This window comes from Nerophis ophidion, linkage group LG28 (genome assembly GCF_033978795.1).
Source record: "Nerophis ophidion isolate RoL-2023_Sa linkage group LG28, RoL_Noph_v1.0, whole genome shotgun sequence".
NCBI lineage: Eukaryota > Metazoa > Chordata > Actinopteri > Syngnathiformes > Syngnathidae > Nerophis > Nerophis ophidion.
In genome coordinates, this window is record NC_084638.1 from 28619554 (window position 1) to 28636168 (window position 16615).

The 16615-nt window shown below is 43.3% G+C and overlaps 1 protein-coding gene across 1 annotated transcript in view; it reads left to right on the forward strand.

The window, feature by feature from the left end:
- LOC133545260 (5'-3' exoribonuclease 1-like) overlaps window positions 1-16615 on the forward strand; it is a 72180-nt gene that overhangs the window by 13584 nt on the left and 41981 nt on the right. Inside the window, exons 4-18 of the mRNA XM_061890660.1 lie at window positions 2242-2351; window positions 2493-2603; window positions 2684-2769; window positions 2969-3056; window positions 3677-3845; window positions 3911-3978; window positions 4045-4167; window positions 4235-4377; window positions 6217-6306; window positions 6375-6531; window positions 7219-7338; window positions 9017-9186; window positions 9251-9368; window positions 13821-13916; window positions 13987-14090. Of these exons, the coding sequence (XP_061746644.1) occupies window positions 2242-2351; window positions 2493-2603; window positions 2684-2769; window positions 2969-3056; window positions 3677-3845; window positions 3911-3978; window positions 4045-4167; window positions 4235-4377; window positions 6217-6306; window positions 6375-6531; window positions 7219-7338; window positions 9017-9186; window positions 9251-9368; window positions 13821-13916; window positions 13987-14090 (1753 nt within the window). The remainder of the gene's footprint in view (window positions 1-2241; window positions 2352-2492; window positions 2604-2683; window positions 2770-2968; window positions 3057-3676; window positions 3846-3910; window positions 3979-4044; window positions 4168-4234; window positions 4378-6216; window positions 6307-6374; window positions 6532-7218; window positions 7339-9016; window positions 9187-9250; window positions 9369-13820; window positions 13917-13986; window positions 14091-16615) is intronic.

Here is a 16615-nt window from a genome sequence, read left to right on the forward strand (position 1 = left end):
TGTTGTAGGTAAAAAGTGTTACACACATGTTGTTGTGGGTAAAAAGTGTCACACACGTTGTTGTGGGTGAAAAGTGTCACACACATGTTGTTGTAGGTAAAAAGTGTCACACACATATTGTTGTGGGTAAAAAGTGTCACACACATGTTGTGGGTAAAAAGTGTCACACATGTTGTGGGTAAAAAGTGTCACACACATGTTGTGGGTAAAAAGTGTCACACACATGTTGTGGGTAAAAAGTGTCAGACACATGTTGTTGTGGGTAAAAAGTGTCACACACATGTTGTGAGTAAAAAGTGTCCCACACATGTTGTTGTGGGTCAAAAGTGTCACACACATGTTGTTGTAGGTCAAAAGTGTCACACACATGTTGTTGTAAGTCAAAAGTGTCACAAACATGTTGTTGTAGGTAAAAAGTGTCACACACATGTTGTTGTAGGTAAAAAGTGTCACATATGTGTTGTTGTGGGTAAAAAGTGTCACACACATGTTGTTGTGGGTAAAAAGTGTCACACACATGTTGTTGTGGGTAAAAAGTGTCACACACATGTTGTGGGTAAAAAGTGTCACACACATGTTGTGGGTAAAAAGTGTCACACATCTTGTTGTTGTGGGTAAAAAGTGTCACACACATGTTGTGGGTAAAAAGTGTCACACTCATGTTGTTGTGGGTAAAAAGTGTCACACACATGTTGTGAGTAAAAAGTGTCACACACATGTTGTTGTAGGTCAAAATTGTCACACACATGTTGTTGTAGGTCAAAAGTGTCACAAACATGTTGTTGTAGGTCAAAAGTGTCACACACATGTTGTAGGTAAAAAGTGTCACATACATGTTGTTGTGGGTAAAAAGTGTCACACACATGTTGTGGGTAAAAAGTGTCACACACATGTTGTTGTGGGTAAAAAGTGTCACACACATGTTGTGGGTAAAAAGTGTCACACATGTTGTGGGTAAAAAGTGTCACACATCTTGTTGTGGGTAAAAAGTGTCACACACGTGTTGTTGTGGGTAAAAATTGTAACACACATGTTGTTGTGGGTAAAAAGTGTCACACACATGTTGTTGTGGGTAAAAAGTGTCACACACATGTTGTTGTGGGTAAAAAGTGTCACACACATGTTGTTGTGGGTAAAAAGTGTCACACACATGTTGTTGTGGGTAAAAAGTGTCACACACATGTTGTTGTGGGTAAAAAGTGTCACACACATGTTGTAGGTAAAAAGTGTCACACACATGTTGTTGTGGGTAAAAAGTGTCACACATATGTTGTGGGTAAAAAGTGTCACACATGTTGTGGGTAAAAAGTGTCACACACATGTTGTGGGTAAAAAGTGTCACACACATGTTGTGGGTAAAAGTGTCACACACATGTGGGTAAAAAGTGTCACACACATGTTGTGGGTAAAAAGTGTCACACACATGTTGTGGGTAAAAAGTGTCACACACATGTAGGTAAAAAGTGTCACACACATGTTGTTGTAGGTAAAAAGTGTCACACACATGTTGTTGTAGGTAAAAAGTGTCACACACATGTTGTGGGTAAAAAGTGTCACACACATGTTGTTGTGGGTAAAAAGTGTCACACACATGTTGTTGTGGGTAAAAAGTGTCACACACATGTTGTTGTGGGTAAAAAGTGTCACACACATGTTGTGGGTAAAAAGTGTCACACACATGTTGTTGTAGGTAAAAAGTGTCACACACATGTTGTGGGTAAAAAGTGTCACACACATGTTGTTGTGGGTAAAAAGTGTCACACACATGTTGTGGGTAAAAAGTGTCACACATGTTGTGGGTAAAAAGTGTCACACACATGTTGTGGGTAAAAAGTGTCACACACATGTTTTGGGTTAAAAGTGTCACACACATGTTGTGGGTAAAAATTGTCACACACATGTTGTGGGTAAAAAGTGTCACACACATGTTGTTGTGGGTAAAAAGTGTCACACACATGTTGTTGTGGGTAAAAAGTGTCACACACATGTTGTTGTGGGTAAAAAGTGTCACACACATGTGGGTAAAAAGTGTCACACACATGTTGTTGTGGGTAAAAAGTGTCACACACATGTTGTTGTGGGTAAAAAGTGTCACACACATGTTGTTGTGGGTAAAAAGTGTCACACACATGTTGTTGTGGGTAAAAAGTGTCACACATATGTTGTTGTGGGTAAAAAGTGTCACACACATGTTGTTGTGGGTAAAAAGTGTCACACATGTTTTTGTTGTTGTTGTTGCAGGCACTGAGTTCATGGTGAGACTCCAGGAGCAGCTGAAGTATTTTGTCCACAACAAGTTGTCCACTGACAAGCTGTGGCAGAATGTCAGAGTCTACCTGTCAGGCCATGAGGTGTGTGTGTGTGTGTGTGTGTGTGTGTGTGTGTGTGTGTGTGTGTGTGTGTGTGTGTGTGTGTGTGTGTGTGTGTGTGTGTGTGTGTGTGTGTGCAGGTGTCAAGGTGTGTGTGTGAAACATCTGTCGGTGCCTTTGCAGACTCCTGGTGAGGGCGAGCACAAGATCATGGAGTTCATACGCTCGGAAAGTGCCAGACCCGATCATGACATCAACACTCGACACTGCTTGTACGGCCTGGATGCGGACCTGGTAACTAAGTCTGTGCGTGTGTTTGTGTGTGTGTGTCCACGTGTCCATCCTCCTCTTGTGTGTGTGTGTGTGTTCCACAGATCATGCTGGGTCTGACCAGCCACCAGCCTCATTTCTGTCTGCTCAGAGAGGAAGTACGCTTTGGAGGAAAGAAGTCCCAGAAAAGGTCAGAAGGAGCACATACATCTCATGATGTGATCCAGGATAAGTGTTAGCTAGTATAAGTGTTCAGGTGATCAGGTTAGAAGGCGCACAAACAACATGACATGATGTGTGTGATCCAGGATAAGTGTTAGCTAGTATAAGTGTTCAGGTGATAAGGTTAGAAGGAGCACAAACAACATGACATGATGTGTGTGATCCAGGATAAGTGCTCCAGAAGAGACAACCTTCCATCTGCTTCACTTGTCTCTGATGAGAGAATACATCGACTACGAGTTCTCTGCACTGAAGGTGACTCACGCACACACACACACACACACACACACACACACACACACACACACACACACACACACACACACACACACACGTAGACACTGTTGCGTTTGAAACAGATGTTCCTCAAAGGGAATTTAAGTTGCTGGTCAACCCCAAGTTCTTTTAATGACACATACGCTGAGTTTAAATGATCACCCAGAACACAATAGGTATTTTGCAATTTATTCCATAGCTTTGGAGAGACCAACCTAAAAACCACACATTCAAATCGCGTCGCCTAGTTGATCTGAAAACATTACGGACGTGTGGTCTTTTTCAATGTCTCTAGCCCCCACCCTTCATAGCGGATACACATGTCTATTGTCCTCCTTAGCTGGGCACAGGATGAGATAAGAAGGGAGTATTGCTGCTCTTCACATTCCTAAAGCCAAGGTTAACTTGCAGTGTACCATAGACATGAGTTTATAAAATGGAAATAGTACAAATGGAAAACACTAGCTATTTCAAATATGACTATAGAAAGAAATAACTCTTAAATATGGATATATGTAGATATCTATCTCCGTCAACACACACACACACACACACACACACACACACACACCTAAAGGTGTAGCATGGTCCATGTACAGAGTACGATGGGCTCAGACTACGACCTGGAGAGGATCATAGACGACTGGATCCTGATGAGCTTCCTGGTGGGCAACGACTTCATCCCTCACCTTCCTCACCTTCACATCAGCCATGATGCTCTACCACTGCTCTACCACACCTACATCTCCGTGCTGCCTGGCCTGACTGGTGAGCCACACCACACCACACCTCATCCTCATCACCATCACTCATTCACTCTATTCCTCGCCCAGGCTATTTGAATGAGAACGGCAACCTGAACCTGGGGAACTTTGAGAGATACTTGGAGAAACTGTCTGAGGTACTGTGGGAGTACGTGTACTTTGAAGTATTGTTATGAAGCAGTGATGATGTGTACTGCCTACAGTTTGATCGTGAACACTTCAGCCATATCTTCGTGGACCTGAAGTGGTTTGAGAGCAAGGTGGGCAACAAGTACCTGAACCAGGCGGCCGGTCTGGCGGCAGAGCAGGAAGCGGCCAAGGAAGAGGTAGCTGCTACTTTTTAAGCAAACACCTGGCCCTCCCCCGGTCCGTGACGCGTATGCTTCTCTTCAGGTGTCTGTGACATCGCCACATCAGGTGTTGGGAGGCGGGGTCAAGGAGGAGGAGGAAGAGGAAGACGACCTCTTTGAAACAGAGTTCAGACAATACAAGCGCACTTACTACATGACCAAGATGGAGGTGGACGTGGTGTCTGAGTGAGTCTCACACACACACACACACACACACACACACACACACACACACACACACACACACACACACACACACACACACACACACCTCTTCTTAGCTGTCCATGGTGTAGGATGATGAAATCTCCCAGGAGAATTACTTAATCTGTTGCTGGAGTTTTCTGTATGATGGAGTCAAGTGCCCGGTAGAAGTCCTCTTTGATGTTGTGTTCAGCATCCAGAGTGAGTATGTGAGCACTAATGAGGTTGTCACCTTGTGAGGGGAATCTGCCATCTCATCAGTCTTTGATTGATGCCGATGGGAAGTTCTGGGATGGGCTGCAGCAGTTGGGACTTCACAGCAAACTCCAAGGGTGCGGCGAGTGCTTTCTGGGACCCTTTTCCAGAAGAAGGTGTAGCCTGCACCAACCTCTGTCAGGGAGTCCTCTCATGTAGTTTGTTTACGCTCACTGCTACAATATCAATGTTGTACTTTGCGAGCTCCAGGGTCACAAGTACTACCCTACGGTGGGGCCTCTCAGTAGTTTCAGCCAAGTCCAATAGTGTGCGGACATTCCAAAAGCGATGCATAGGTTGCTATATTTCTCGTCATATTTTCAAACACAAGGGGGATGCACTGACAGTTGCGGCTTACCGTCCGGAGTAGTAGAAGCAGACAATTTTTGGACCACCTTTTCCAGGTCCATCCCCTTTCAGGGGAGAGAAGTGCGGGGCTGCTCTGCCAGAATGGAAGCTGCTTCATCCCGTAGTCACGACGACCATCACTCCTGTACACATGCTTTGACTAGACACTCCCAGCCGACATCCTTGGCCTGTGTCTGCCGCCATTCCTTGTCTCCACAGGGCTTCTTCAGGGGAGTTGGGGGGTGTTGCACCGAGGTAAGGATTAGGGTGAGGGTGTGGGTGTGCACTCCTCACTCCCACCATCTTCACTTACCAGGTGGATTTCCAATATCATGAGAGACCCATGACAACCTACGACCTGCTGGAGTTGCAGGGGACTGCTGGTGATTCGGTCTGTAAGACTCCGGCTATGCTTGTCCCCAAGTGCAGATGTGATTTTGGGGTTTTCTCCCCTAGCCAGAGTCCCCTCCCGGGCTTACCCACTTGGCAATGGGGCAGTGTTGTAGGGCCCACTGCTTCCCGACGATCCCCTACATTTTGAGCCTGAGGACTTCAGTTACCGTGTGCTGCCACCAGGAGGCAAAGAAGGGGTCTTGGTGAAGGAGAGGCTATGTACTGAAGACTTGCACTTCCTTTACCCAAGATGGGTTGGTCAGCGGCAGCAACTAAGGGAGGGGGTCACATGCGTCCCTGCATCTCTCTAGCATGCTGCATCACTACACCCTGCCAGCTCAACCGCACGCACACAAACTTTTACAACAGGAGTGTCCAAACTTGCTTCAGAACAAAAAAAATCTTTAGGTCCATTTTGATCATTTTCATGTTGAAAACCGATCACATTGTGAAACGTTTAGGACTCCCCTCCAGTTGAGTACTAGGGACCCAGACGGGTCTCAGTTATAACATTTAGGACTCCCCTCCAGCTGAGTACCAGGGACCCAGACGGGTCTCAGCTGTAACATTTAGGACTCCCCTCCAGTTGAGTACCAGGGACCCAGAGGGGTCTCAGTTGTAACTTTTAGGACTCCCCTCCAGTTGTGTACCAGGGACCCTGACGGGTCGCAGTTGTAACATTTAGGACTCCCCTCCTTTTAGGACTACCCTCCAGTTATTACACCTTTTATGCTTTCTATTAGTAGTTTTACAAGCCCTTGGACACATGTGTGAAGAATACAGCACATAGTATATAAAAGTACAAAGTGTATATTATGTTTCCAGTGAGTTCCTGGCGCAGCAGGCCAGATGTTACGTGGAAGGTCTCCAGTGGATCCTTCACTATTACTACCACGGAGTCAAATCCTGGAGCTGGTGAGAACACAATCCTTGTAGATGATTGTTGACATGGTCAGTCCTCTAATGAACGACATGGTCTTCAGGTACTACCCCTACCACTACGCACCTTTCCTCTCCGACATCAAGAACATAGCACAGCTGCACTTGACCTTTGACCAGGGGAAACCCTTCCTGCCCTTCCAGCAGCTGTTGGCAGTCCTGCCTGCTGCTAGCATGGAGCTGCTACCTGAATGCTACAGGGTAACATTAGCATTAGCATGTGATCTATCATGTTTATCAAATAGTGGCTACCTGAATGCTAAAGGATAACGTTAGCACTAGCATGTGATCTGTCATGTATATCATCTAGTTGCTGCCTGAATGCTACAGGGTAACGTTAGCATTAGCATGTGATCTATCATGTTTATCATCTAGTTGCGGCCTGAATACTACAGGGTAATGTTAGCATTAGCATGTGATCTGTCATGTATATCATCTAGTAGCTGCCTGAATGCTACAGGGTAATGTTAGCATTAGCATGTGAGCTATCATGTTTATCATCTTGTTGCTGCCTGAATGGTACAGGGTAACGTTAGCATTAGCATGTGATCTATCATGTTTATCATCTAGTTGCTGTCTGAATGTTACGGGCTACTACTAGCACTAGCATGTGAGCTATCACGTATATCACCACTTGGTTTGTACCGGCCTTCAAAAGTGTGGACTCATATGAAAGTTGATCATGTATATCGTGTATATCGTGTATATCGTATATATCGTGTATATCTTGTATATTGTGAATATCGTGTTTATCATCTAATTGCTGCCTGAATGCTACAGGCTACTATTAGCATTAGCATGTGAGTTTCAAAAGTGTGGACTCTTGTGAAAGTTGATCCAAGCCACCATGATTGTTGCACTTAAGTGCTTTTATTTTGGATGTTTTAGCCCCTGATGAGCAGTGCAGATTCCCCCATCATTGACTATTACCCAACCGACTTCAAAACAGACCTGAATGGCAAGCAGCAGGAGTGGGAGGCCATTGTTCTCATCCCCTTCATCGATGAGGTACTTCTACTTCAAATGTATCCGCATGTATACATGTATATATATTGTATCAACATGTCATACATATTTTCTCACACTTAAATACTCTCAAAGTTCCAACCTTGGTGGATTTGAAAAAAATAAGTACGGTACCCTACTGTATTAAAGAATGAAACCAAAGAGCAAAACCTGTTTATTTAGTATATTTGGACCTATAAATTATCCCGGGTTTTACCCTAAGCCCGCAGCATTTCCACACATAACTAGTCACGCCATCTTGTTGGGCCTTAAACAAAAGAGGTCTGTCTCATCCATATTAATAACCAGTTCAGGACGATTTCCCCCACCACAGTATAGACTCTGCACTACACGGGATTGATTGACAATGGTCTACAGTCCCTTAGCCAATCAGGATGCAGAACACATGGACACGTGCAATGACTAGATGTTTGTCCACAGAGACCATGGACACGTGCAATGACTAGATGTTTGTCCACAGAGACCATGGACACGTGCAATGACTAGATGTTTGTCCACAGAGACCATGGAGAGGTGCAATGACTAGATGTTTGTCCACAGAGACCATGGAGAGGTGCAATGACTAGATGTTTGTCCACAGAGACCATGGAGAGGTGCAATGACTAGATGTTTGTCCACAGAGACCATGGAGAGGTGCAATGACTAGATATTTGTCCACAGAGACCATGGAGAGGTGCAATGACTAGATGTTTGTCCACAGAGACCATGGACACGTGCAATGACTAGATGTTTGTCCACAGAGACCATGGACACGTGCAATGACTAGATGTTTGTCCACAGAGACCATGGAGAGGTGCAATGACTAGATGTTTGTCCACAGAGACCATGGAGAGGTGCAATGACTAGATGTTTGTCCACAGAGACCATGGAGAGGTGCAATGACTAGATGTTTGTCCACAGAGACCATGGAGAGGTGCAATGACTAGATATTTGTCCACAGAGACCATGGAGAGGTGCAATGACTAGATGTTTGTCCACAGAGACCATGGAGAGGTGCAATGACTAGATGTTTGTCCACAGAGACCATGGACACGTGCAATGACTAGATGTTTGTCCACAGAGACCATGGAGAGGTGCAATGACTAGATGTTTGTCCACAGAGACCATGGAGAGATGCAATGAATAGATGTTTGTCCACAGAGACCATGGAGAGATGCAATGACTAGATGTTTGTCCACAGAGACCATGGAGAGGTGCAATGACTAGATGTTTGTCCACAGAGACCATGGAGAGGTGCAATGACTAGATGTTTGTCCACAGAGACCATGGACACGTGCAATGACTAGATGTTTGTCCACAGAGACCATGGACACGTGCAATGACTAGATGTTTGTCCACAGAGACCATGGAGAGGTGCAATGACTAGATGTTTGTCCACAGAGACCATGGAGAGGTGCAATGACTAGATGTTTGTCCACAGAGACCATGGAGAGGTGCAATGACTAGATGTTTGTCCACAGAGACCATGGAGAGGTGCAATGACTAGATGTTTGTCCACAGAGACCATGGAGAGGTGCAATGACTAGATGTTTGTCCACAGAGACCATGGAGAGGTGCAATGACTAGATGTTTGTCCACAGAGACCATGGAGAGGTGCAATGACTAGATGTTTGTCCACAGAGACCATGGAGAGGTGCAATGACTAGATGTTTGTCCACAGAGACAGCTGCTGGCAGCCATGGAGAGGTGCAATGAGAAGATGCGCAGAGAGGAGCGTGAGAGGAACCATCACAAAGAGTGTACTCTCTACGTCTACGATGCAGACCAAGACTACACGTACTCCTCCTCCCTGCCTCACATCTTCCCCCACATGGCGCACTGTCACGTCAGGTACGTCCTCCTACAGCTCGCAGCATGCACCTGTGTGACTCCGCCCCACTCTCTGCCTCTGTAGGACACAAAACATTCCTATGGACGCCTGGCATGTTCCACTCAAACACCTTTACAGGACTCTGGACACCTCAGCCACATACTTCTGTGGTTTCCCCACGCTGCGGCACATCAAACATGAGGTACATCATCAACTACATCACATACTTCTGTGGTTTCCCCACGCTGCGGCACATCAAACATGAGGTACATCATCAACTACATCACATACTTCTGTGGTTTCCCCACGCTGCGGCACATCAAACATGAGGTACATCATCAACTACATCACATACTTCTGTGGTTTCCCCACGCTGCGGCACATCAAACATGAAGTACATCATCAACTACATCACATACTTCTGTGGTTTCCCCACGCTGCGGCACATCAAACATGAGGTACATCATCAACTACATCACATACTTCTGTGGTTTCCCCACGCTGCGGCACATCAAACATGAGGTACATCATCAACTACATCACATACTTCTGTGGTTTCCCCACGCTGCGGCACATCAAACATGAGGTACATCATCAACTACATCACATACTTCTGTGGTTTCCCCACGCTGCGGCACATCAAACATGAGGTACATCATCAACCACATCACATACTTCTGTGGTTTCCCCACGCTGCGGCACATCAAACATGAGGTACATCATCAACCACATCACATACTTCTGTGGTTTCCCCACGCTGCGGCACATCAAACATGAGGTACATCATCAACCACATCACATACTTCTGTGGTTTCCCCACGCTGCGGCACATCAAACATGAGGTACATCATCAACTACATCACATACTTCTGTGGTTTCCCCACGCTGCGGCACATCAAACATGAGGTACATCATCAACTACATCACATACTTCTGTGGTTTCCCCACGCTGCGCCACATCAAACATGAGGTACATCATCAACTACATCACATACTTCTGTGGTTTCCCCACGCTGCGGCACATCAAACATGAGGTACATCATCAACTACATCACATACTTCTGTGGTTTCCCCACGCTGCGGCACATCAAACATGAGGTACATCATCAACTACATCACATACTTCTGTGGTTTCCCCACGCTGCGGCACATCAAACATGAGGTACATCATCAACTACATCACATACTTCTGTGGTTTCCCCACGCTGCGGCACATCAAACATGAGGTACATCATCAACTACATCACATACTTCTGTGGTTTCCCCACGCTGCGGCACATCAAACATGAGGTACATCATCAACTACATCACATACTTCTGTGGGTTCCCCACGCTGTGGTACATCAAACATAAGGTGCACTATAGCTTATGTTTACCGGAATAGCTCGGTTGGTAGAGTGGCCGTGCCAGCAACTTGAGAGTTGCAGGTTCGATTCCCGCTTGTGCCATCCTAGTTACTGCCGTTGTGTCCTTGGGCAAGACACTTTACCCACCTGCTCCCAGTGCCACCCACACTGCTTTAAATGTAACTTAGATATTGGGTGTCACTATGTAAAGCGCTTTGAGTCACTTGAGAAAAGCGCTATATAAATATAATTCACTTCACTTCACTATACCACATCATGTACACTATACTACAGCATGTACGCTATACTATATCCTGTACACTATTGTACATCATGTACACTATGCACGCACTACATCATGTGCACTATACACCGACCACATCATGTACACTATTCTACATTATGTACACTATGTACCTACTACATCATGCACACTATACAACATCATGTACACTATGCACCTATTACATCATTTACTCTATTCATCGACTACATCATGTACACTATACTACATTATGTACACTATGCACCTACTACATCATGCACACTATACAACATCATGTACACTATGCACCTATTACATCATTTACTCTATTCATCGACTACATCATGTACACTATACATCAACTACATCATTTAAAGTATGCACCAACTACATCATGTACACTATACTACATCATGTACACTATTCTTCATTATGTACACTATGCACCGACTTCATCATGTACACTATTCTACATCATGTACACTATGCAGCTACTACACAATGTGCACTATACACCGACTACATCATTTGCACTATACACCGACTACATCATGTACACTATTCTACATAATGTACACTATGCACCGACTACATCATGTACACTATACTACATCATATACACTATGCACCCATTACATCATTTAAAGTATTCACCAACTATATCATTTGGGGTTAAAATTGTACATAAAAGATGTTTTGAGGTTAAAAATGTACATAAAATATGTTTACAGGTTAAGAATGTACATAAAATGTTTTGAGGTTAAAAATGTACCTAAAAGATGTTTTGGGTCAAAAGACACGTTAAGTGATTGTGATATCAGATCTTCATAGTACTTATGTACATTACCATTGTAGAGGAGACATGATGAGTACATGAAGATTGTAGAGGAGACATGATGAGTACATGAAGATTGTAGAGGAGGCATGATGAGTACATGAACATTGTAGAGGAGACATGATGAGTACATGAAGATTGTAGAGGAGACATGATGAGTACATGAACATTGTAGAGGAGACATGATGAGTACATGAACATTGTAGAAGAGACATGAGGAGTACATTAACATTGTAGAGGAGACATGATGAGTACATGAAGATTGTAGAGGAGACATGATGAGTACATGAAGATTGTAGAGGAGACATGATGAGTACATGAAGATTGTAGAGGAGACATGATGAGTACATGAAGATTGTAGAGGAGACATGATGAGTACTTGAAGATTGTAGAGGAGACATGATGAGTACATGAAGATTGTAGAGGAGACATGATGAGTACATGAAGATTGTAGAGGAGACATGATGAGTACATGAAGATTGTAGAGGAGACATGATGAGTACATGAAGATTGTAGAGGAGACATGATGAGTACATGAAGATTGTAGAGGAGACATGATGAGTACATGAACATTGTAGAGGAGACATGATGAGTACATGAAGATTGTAGAGGAGACATGATGAGTACATGAAGATTGTAGAGGAGACATGATGAGTACATGAAGATTGTAGAGGAGACATGATGAGTACATGAAGATTGTAGAGGAGACATGATGAGTACATGAAGATTGTAGAGGAGACATGATGAGTACATGAAGATTGTAGAGGAGACATGATGAGTACATGAAGATTGTAGAGGAGACATGATGAGTACATGAACATTGTAGAGGAGACATGATGAGTACATGAAGATTGTAGAGGAGACATGATGAGTACATGAAGATTGTAGAGGAGACATGATGAGTACATGAAGATTGTAGAGGAGACATGATGAGTACATGAAGATTGTAGAGGAGACATGATGAGTACATGAAGATTGTAGAGGAGACATGATGAGTACATGAAGATTGTAGAGGAGACATGATGAGTACATGAAGATTGTAGAGGAGACATGATGAGTACATGAAGATTGTAGAGGAGACATGATGAGTACATGAAGATTGTAGAGGAGACATGATGAGTACATGAAGATTGTAGAGGAGACATGATGAGTACATGAACATTGTAGAGGAGACATGATGAGTACATGAAGATTGTAGAGGAGACATGATGAGTACATGAAGATTGTAGAGGAGACATGATGAGTACATGTACATTGTAGAGGAGACATGATGAGTACATGAAGATTGTAGAGGAGACATGATGAGTACATTAACATTGTAGAGGAGACATGATGAGTACATGAACATTGTAGAGGAGACATGATGAGTACATGAACATTGTAGAGGAGACATGATGAGTACATGAACATTGTAGAGGAGACATGATGAGTACATGAAGATTGTAGAGGAGGCATGATGAGTACATGAACATTGTAGAGGAGACATGATGAGTACATGAAGATTGTAGAGGAGACATGATGAGTACATGAACATTGTAGAGGAGACATGATGAGTACATGAACATTGTAGAGGAGGCATGATGAGTACATGAACATTGTAGAGGAGACATGATGAGTACATGAACATTGTAGAGGAGACATGATGAGTACATGAACATTGTAGAGGAGACATGATGAGTACATGAAGATTGTAGAGGAGACATGATGAGTACATGAAGATTGTAGAGGAGACATGATGAGTACATGAAGATTGTAGAGGAGACATGATGAGTACATGTACATTGTAGAGGAGACATGATGAGTACATGAAGATTGTAGAGGAGACATGATGAGTACATTAACATTGTAGAGGAGACATGATGAGTACATGAACATTGTAGAGGAGACATGATGAGTACATGAACATTGTAGAGGAGACATGATGAGTACATGAACATTGTAGAGGAGACATGATGAGTACATGAAGATTGTAGAGGAGGCATGATGAGTACATGAACATTGTAGAGGAGGCATGATGAGTACATGAAGATTGTAGAGGAGACATGATGAGTACATGAACATTGTAGAGGAGACATGATGAGTACATGAACATTGTAGAGGAGACATGATGAGTACATTAACATTGTAGAGGAGACATGATGAGTACATGAAGATTGTAGAGGAGACATGATGAGTACATGAAGATTGAGCATCATGTGTTCACCTCAGTTCCACATGAAGAAGAGCGGGGTGGTGGTGTTCCAGCAGAGCAGCAGAGGTGAGAACATGATGTTGAGCATCCTCCCTCCTCCACAAGAAGACACGGTAAGTCCTTCCACTACTCTGCATGTTTTATAAATGTGTGTGTATGACTTGATGCTGTTTGTCCTTGTAGATGTGTGAGCGGGTGGCTGAAGAAGTGCTGGGCAGGTGTGTCTTTGTCAACTGGCCACACCTGGAGGAAGCTCGCATCATCGCCGTGTCCGATGGAGAAAGCAAGTGAGGGCGCCTTCATGTCCTATAAGCCACACCCACTACATATATGTCCTATAAGCCACACCCACTACATATATGTCCTATAAGCCACACCCACTACATTTATGTCCTATAAGCCACACCCACTACATTAATGTCCTATAAGCCACACCCACTACATTAATGTCCTATAAGCCACACCCACTCTATTTCATGTCCTATAAGCCACACCCACTACATTTCATGTCCTATAAGCCACACCCACCACATTTCATGTCCTATAAGCCACACCCACTCTATTTCATGTCCTATAAGCCACACCCACTACATTTCATGTCCTATAAGCCACACCCACTACATTTATGTCCTATAAACCACACCCACTACATTTCATGTCCTATAAGCCACACCCACTACATTTCATGTCCTATAAGTCACACCCACTACATTTCATGTCCTATAAGCCACACCCACTACATTTATGTCCTATAAGCCACACCCACTCTATTTCATGTCCTATAAGCCACACCCACTACATTTCATGTCCTATAAGCCACACCCACTACATTTCATGTCCTATAAGCCACACCCACTACATTTATGTCCTATAAGCCACACCCACTACATTTAATAAATGGGTTGTACTTGTTTAGCGCTTTTCTACCTTCAAGGTACTCAAAGCGCTTTGACACTACTTCCACATTTACTCATTCACACACACATTCACACACTGATGGAGGGAGCTGCCATGCAAGGCGCCAACCAGCATCCATCAGGAGCAAGGGTGAAGTGTCTTGCTCAGGACACAACGGACGTGACGAGGTTGGTACTAGGGGGGATTTGAACCAGGGACCCTCGGGTTACGCACGGCCACTCTTCCACTGCGCCACACCGTCCTATAAGCCACACCCATTACATTTCATGTCCTATAAGCCACACCCACTACATTTCATGTCCTATAAGCCACACCCACTACATTTCACATGTCTTCATGTCCTATAAGCCACACCCACTACATTTCACATGTCTTCATGTCCTATAAGCCACACCCACTACATTTGACATGTCTTCATGTCCTATGAGCCACACCCACTACATTTGACATGTCTTTATGTCCTATAAGCCACACCCACTACATTTCACATGTCTTTATGTCCTATAAGGCACACCCACTACACTTGACAAGTCTTCCATATATTAGCCACACCATTGCAGAAATACCCTGGAAACGTTTATTTACGTACCTTAATTGGTTCCAAACGGCGTCCGTAACAAGGCAGTAAAACGACCAATCAAGCAAAACAGAAGTGATCGTAGTTGCGCAAGCTAGCTCTCCAGTCAGCTAGACAGACTCAATAACTCCAAGCTGACATTTTGGTGACTTTACTGAGGACTTTGTGAAAGTGAAACTTCACAAAAAGAATGTTAGTTAATAATACTAACACTTGTAAACCTGTTAGCATATTAGCTCATGCTAATGACGCTAGCTTGATTACATTCCAATAGTAGGTACAAATATGCATGCAAACACTCCAATAGACCTCACAAATGGGACTCTTTAGTAACTAAGAATTGTTGTAGTTATATTGTAAAACTTAAAAACGTAGGTTTGGAGTGATTTGTTAGCATATTAGCTAATGCTAACGACGCTGGCTTCATTACATGTACAAATGTGCATGAAAACATTCCTACACACATCACACATGGGACACGTTAATAAGTATTAATTGTTGTAATTATAATGTAAAACTTTGCTTGGCATGATTTGTTAGCATATTAGCTAATGCTAAAGACGCTAGCTTGATTACATCACAATAGCACGTACTAATATGCATGCAAACACTCCTACAGACATCACACGTGCGACACTTTAGTAAGTATGAATTGTTGTAGTTATATTATAAAACTTACAAACAATGCTTGGAGTGATTTGTTGGCATATTAGCTAATGCTAACGACACTAGCTTCATTACATGTACAAATATGCATGCAAACACTCCTACCGACATCACACATGGGACACTTTAGTAAGTAAGAATTGTTGTAGTTATATTGTAAAACTTTGCTTGGAGTGATTTCTTAGCATATTAGCTAATGCTAACAACGCTAGCTTCATTACATGTACAAATATGCATGAAAACACTTCTACACAAATCACACATGGGACACTTTAGTAAGTATGAATTGTTGTAGTTATATTGTAAAACTTTGCTTGGAGTGATTTGTTAGTATATTAGCTAATGCTAACAACGCTAGCTTCATTACATGTACAAATATGCATGAAAATACTTCTACACAAATCATACATGGGACACTTTACACTACTATACAGTAGTGTAGTAGACCTAAGTATTCATTAAGTACCACCATAATTACAACATTAAATACAGTAGTGTAGTAGACCTAAGTATTCATTAAGTACCAGCATAATGACAACATTAAATACAGTAGTGTAGTAGACCTAAGTATTCATTAAGTACCACCATCATGACAACATTAAATACAGTAGTGTAGTAGACCTAAGTATTCATTAAGTACCACCATCATGA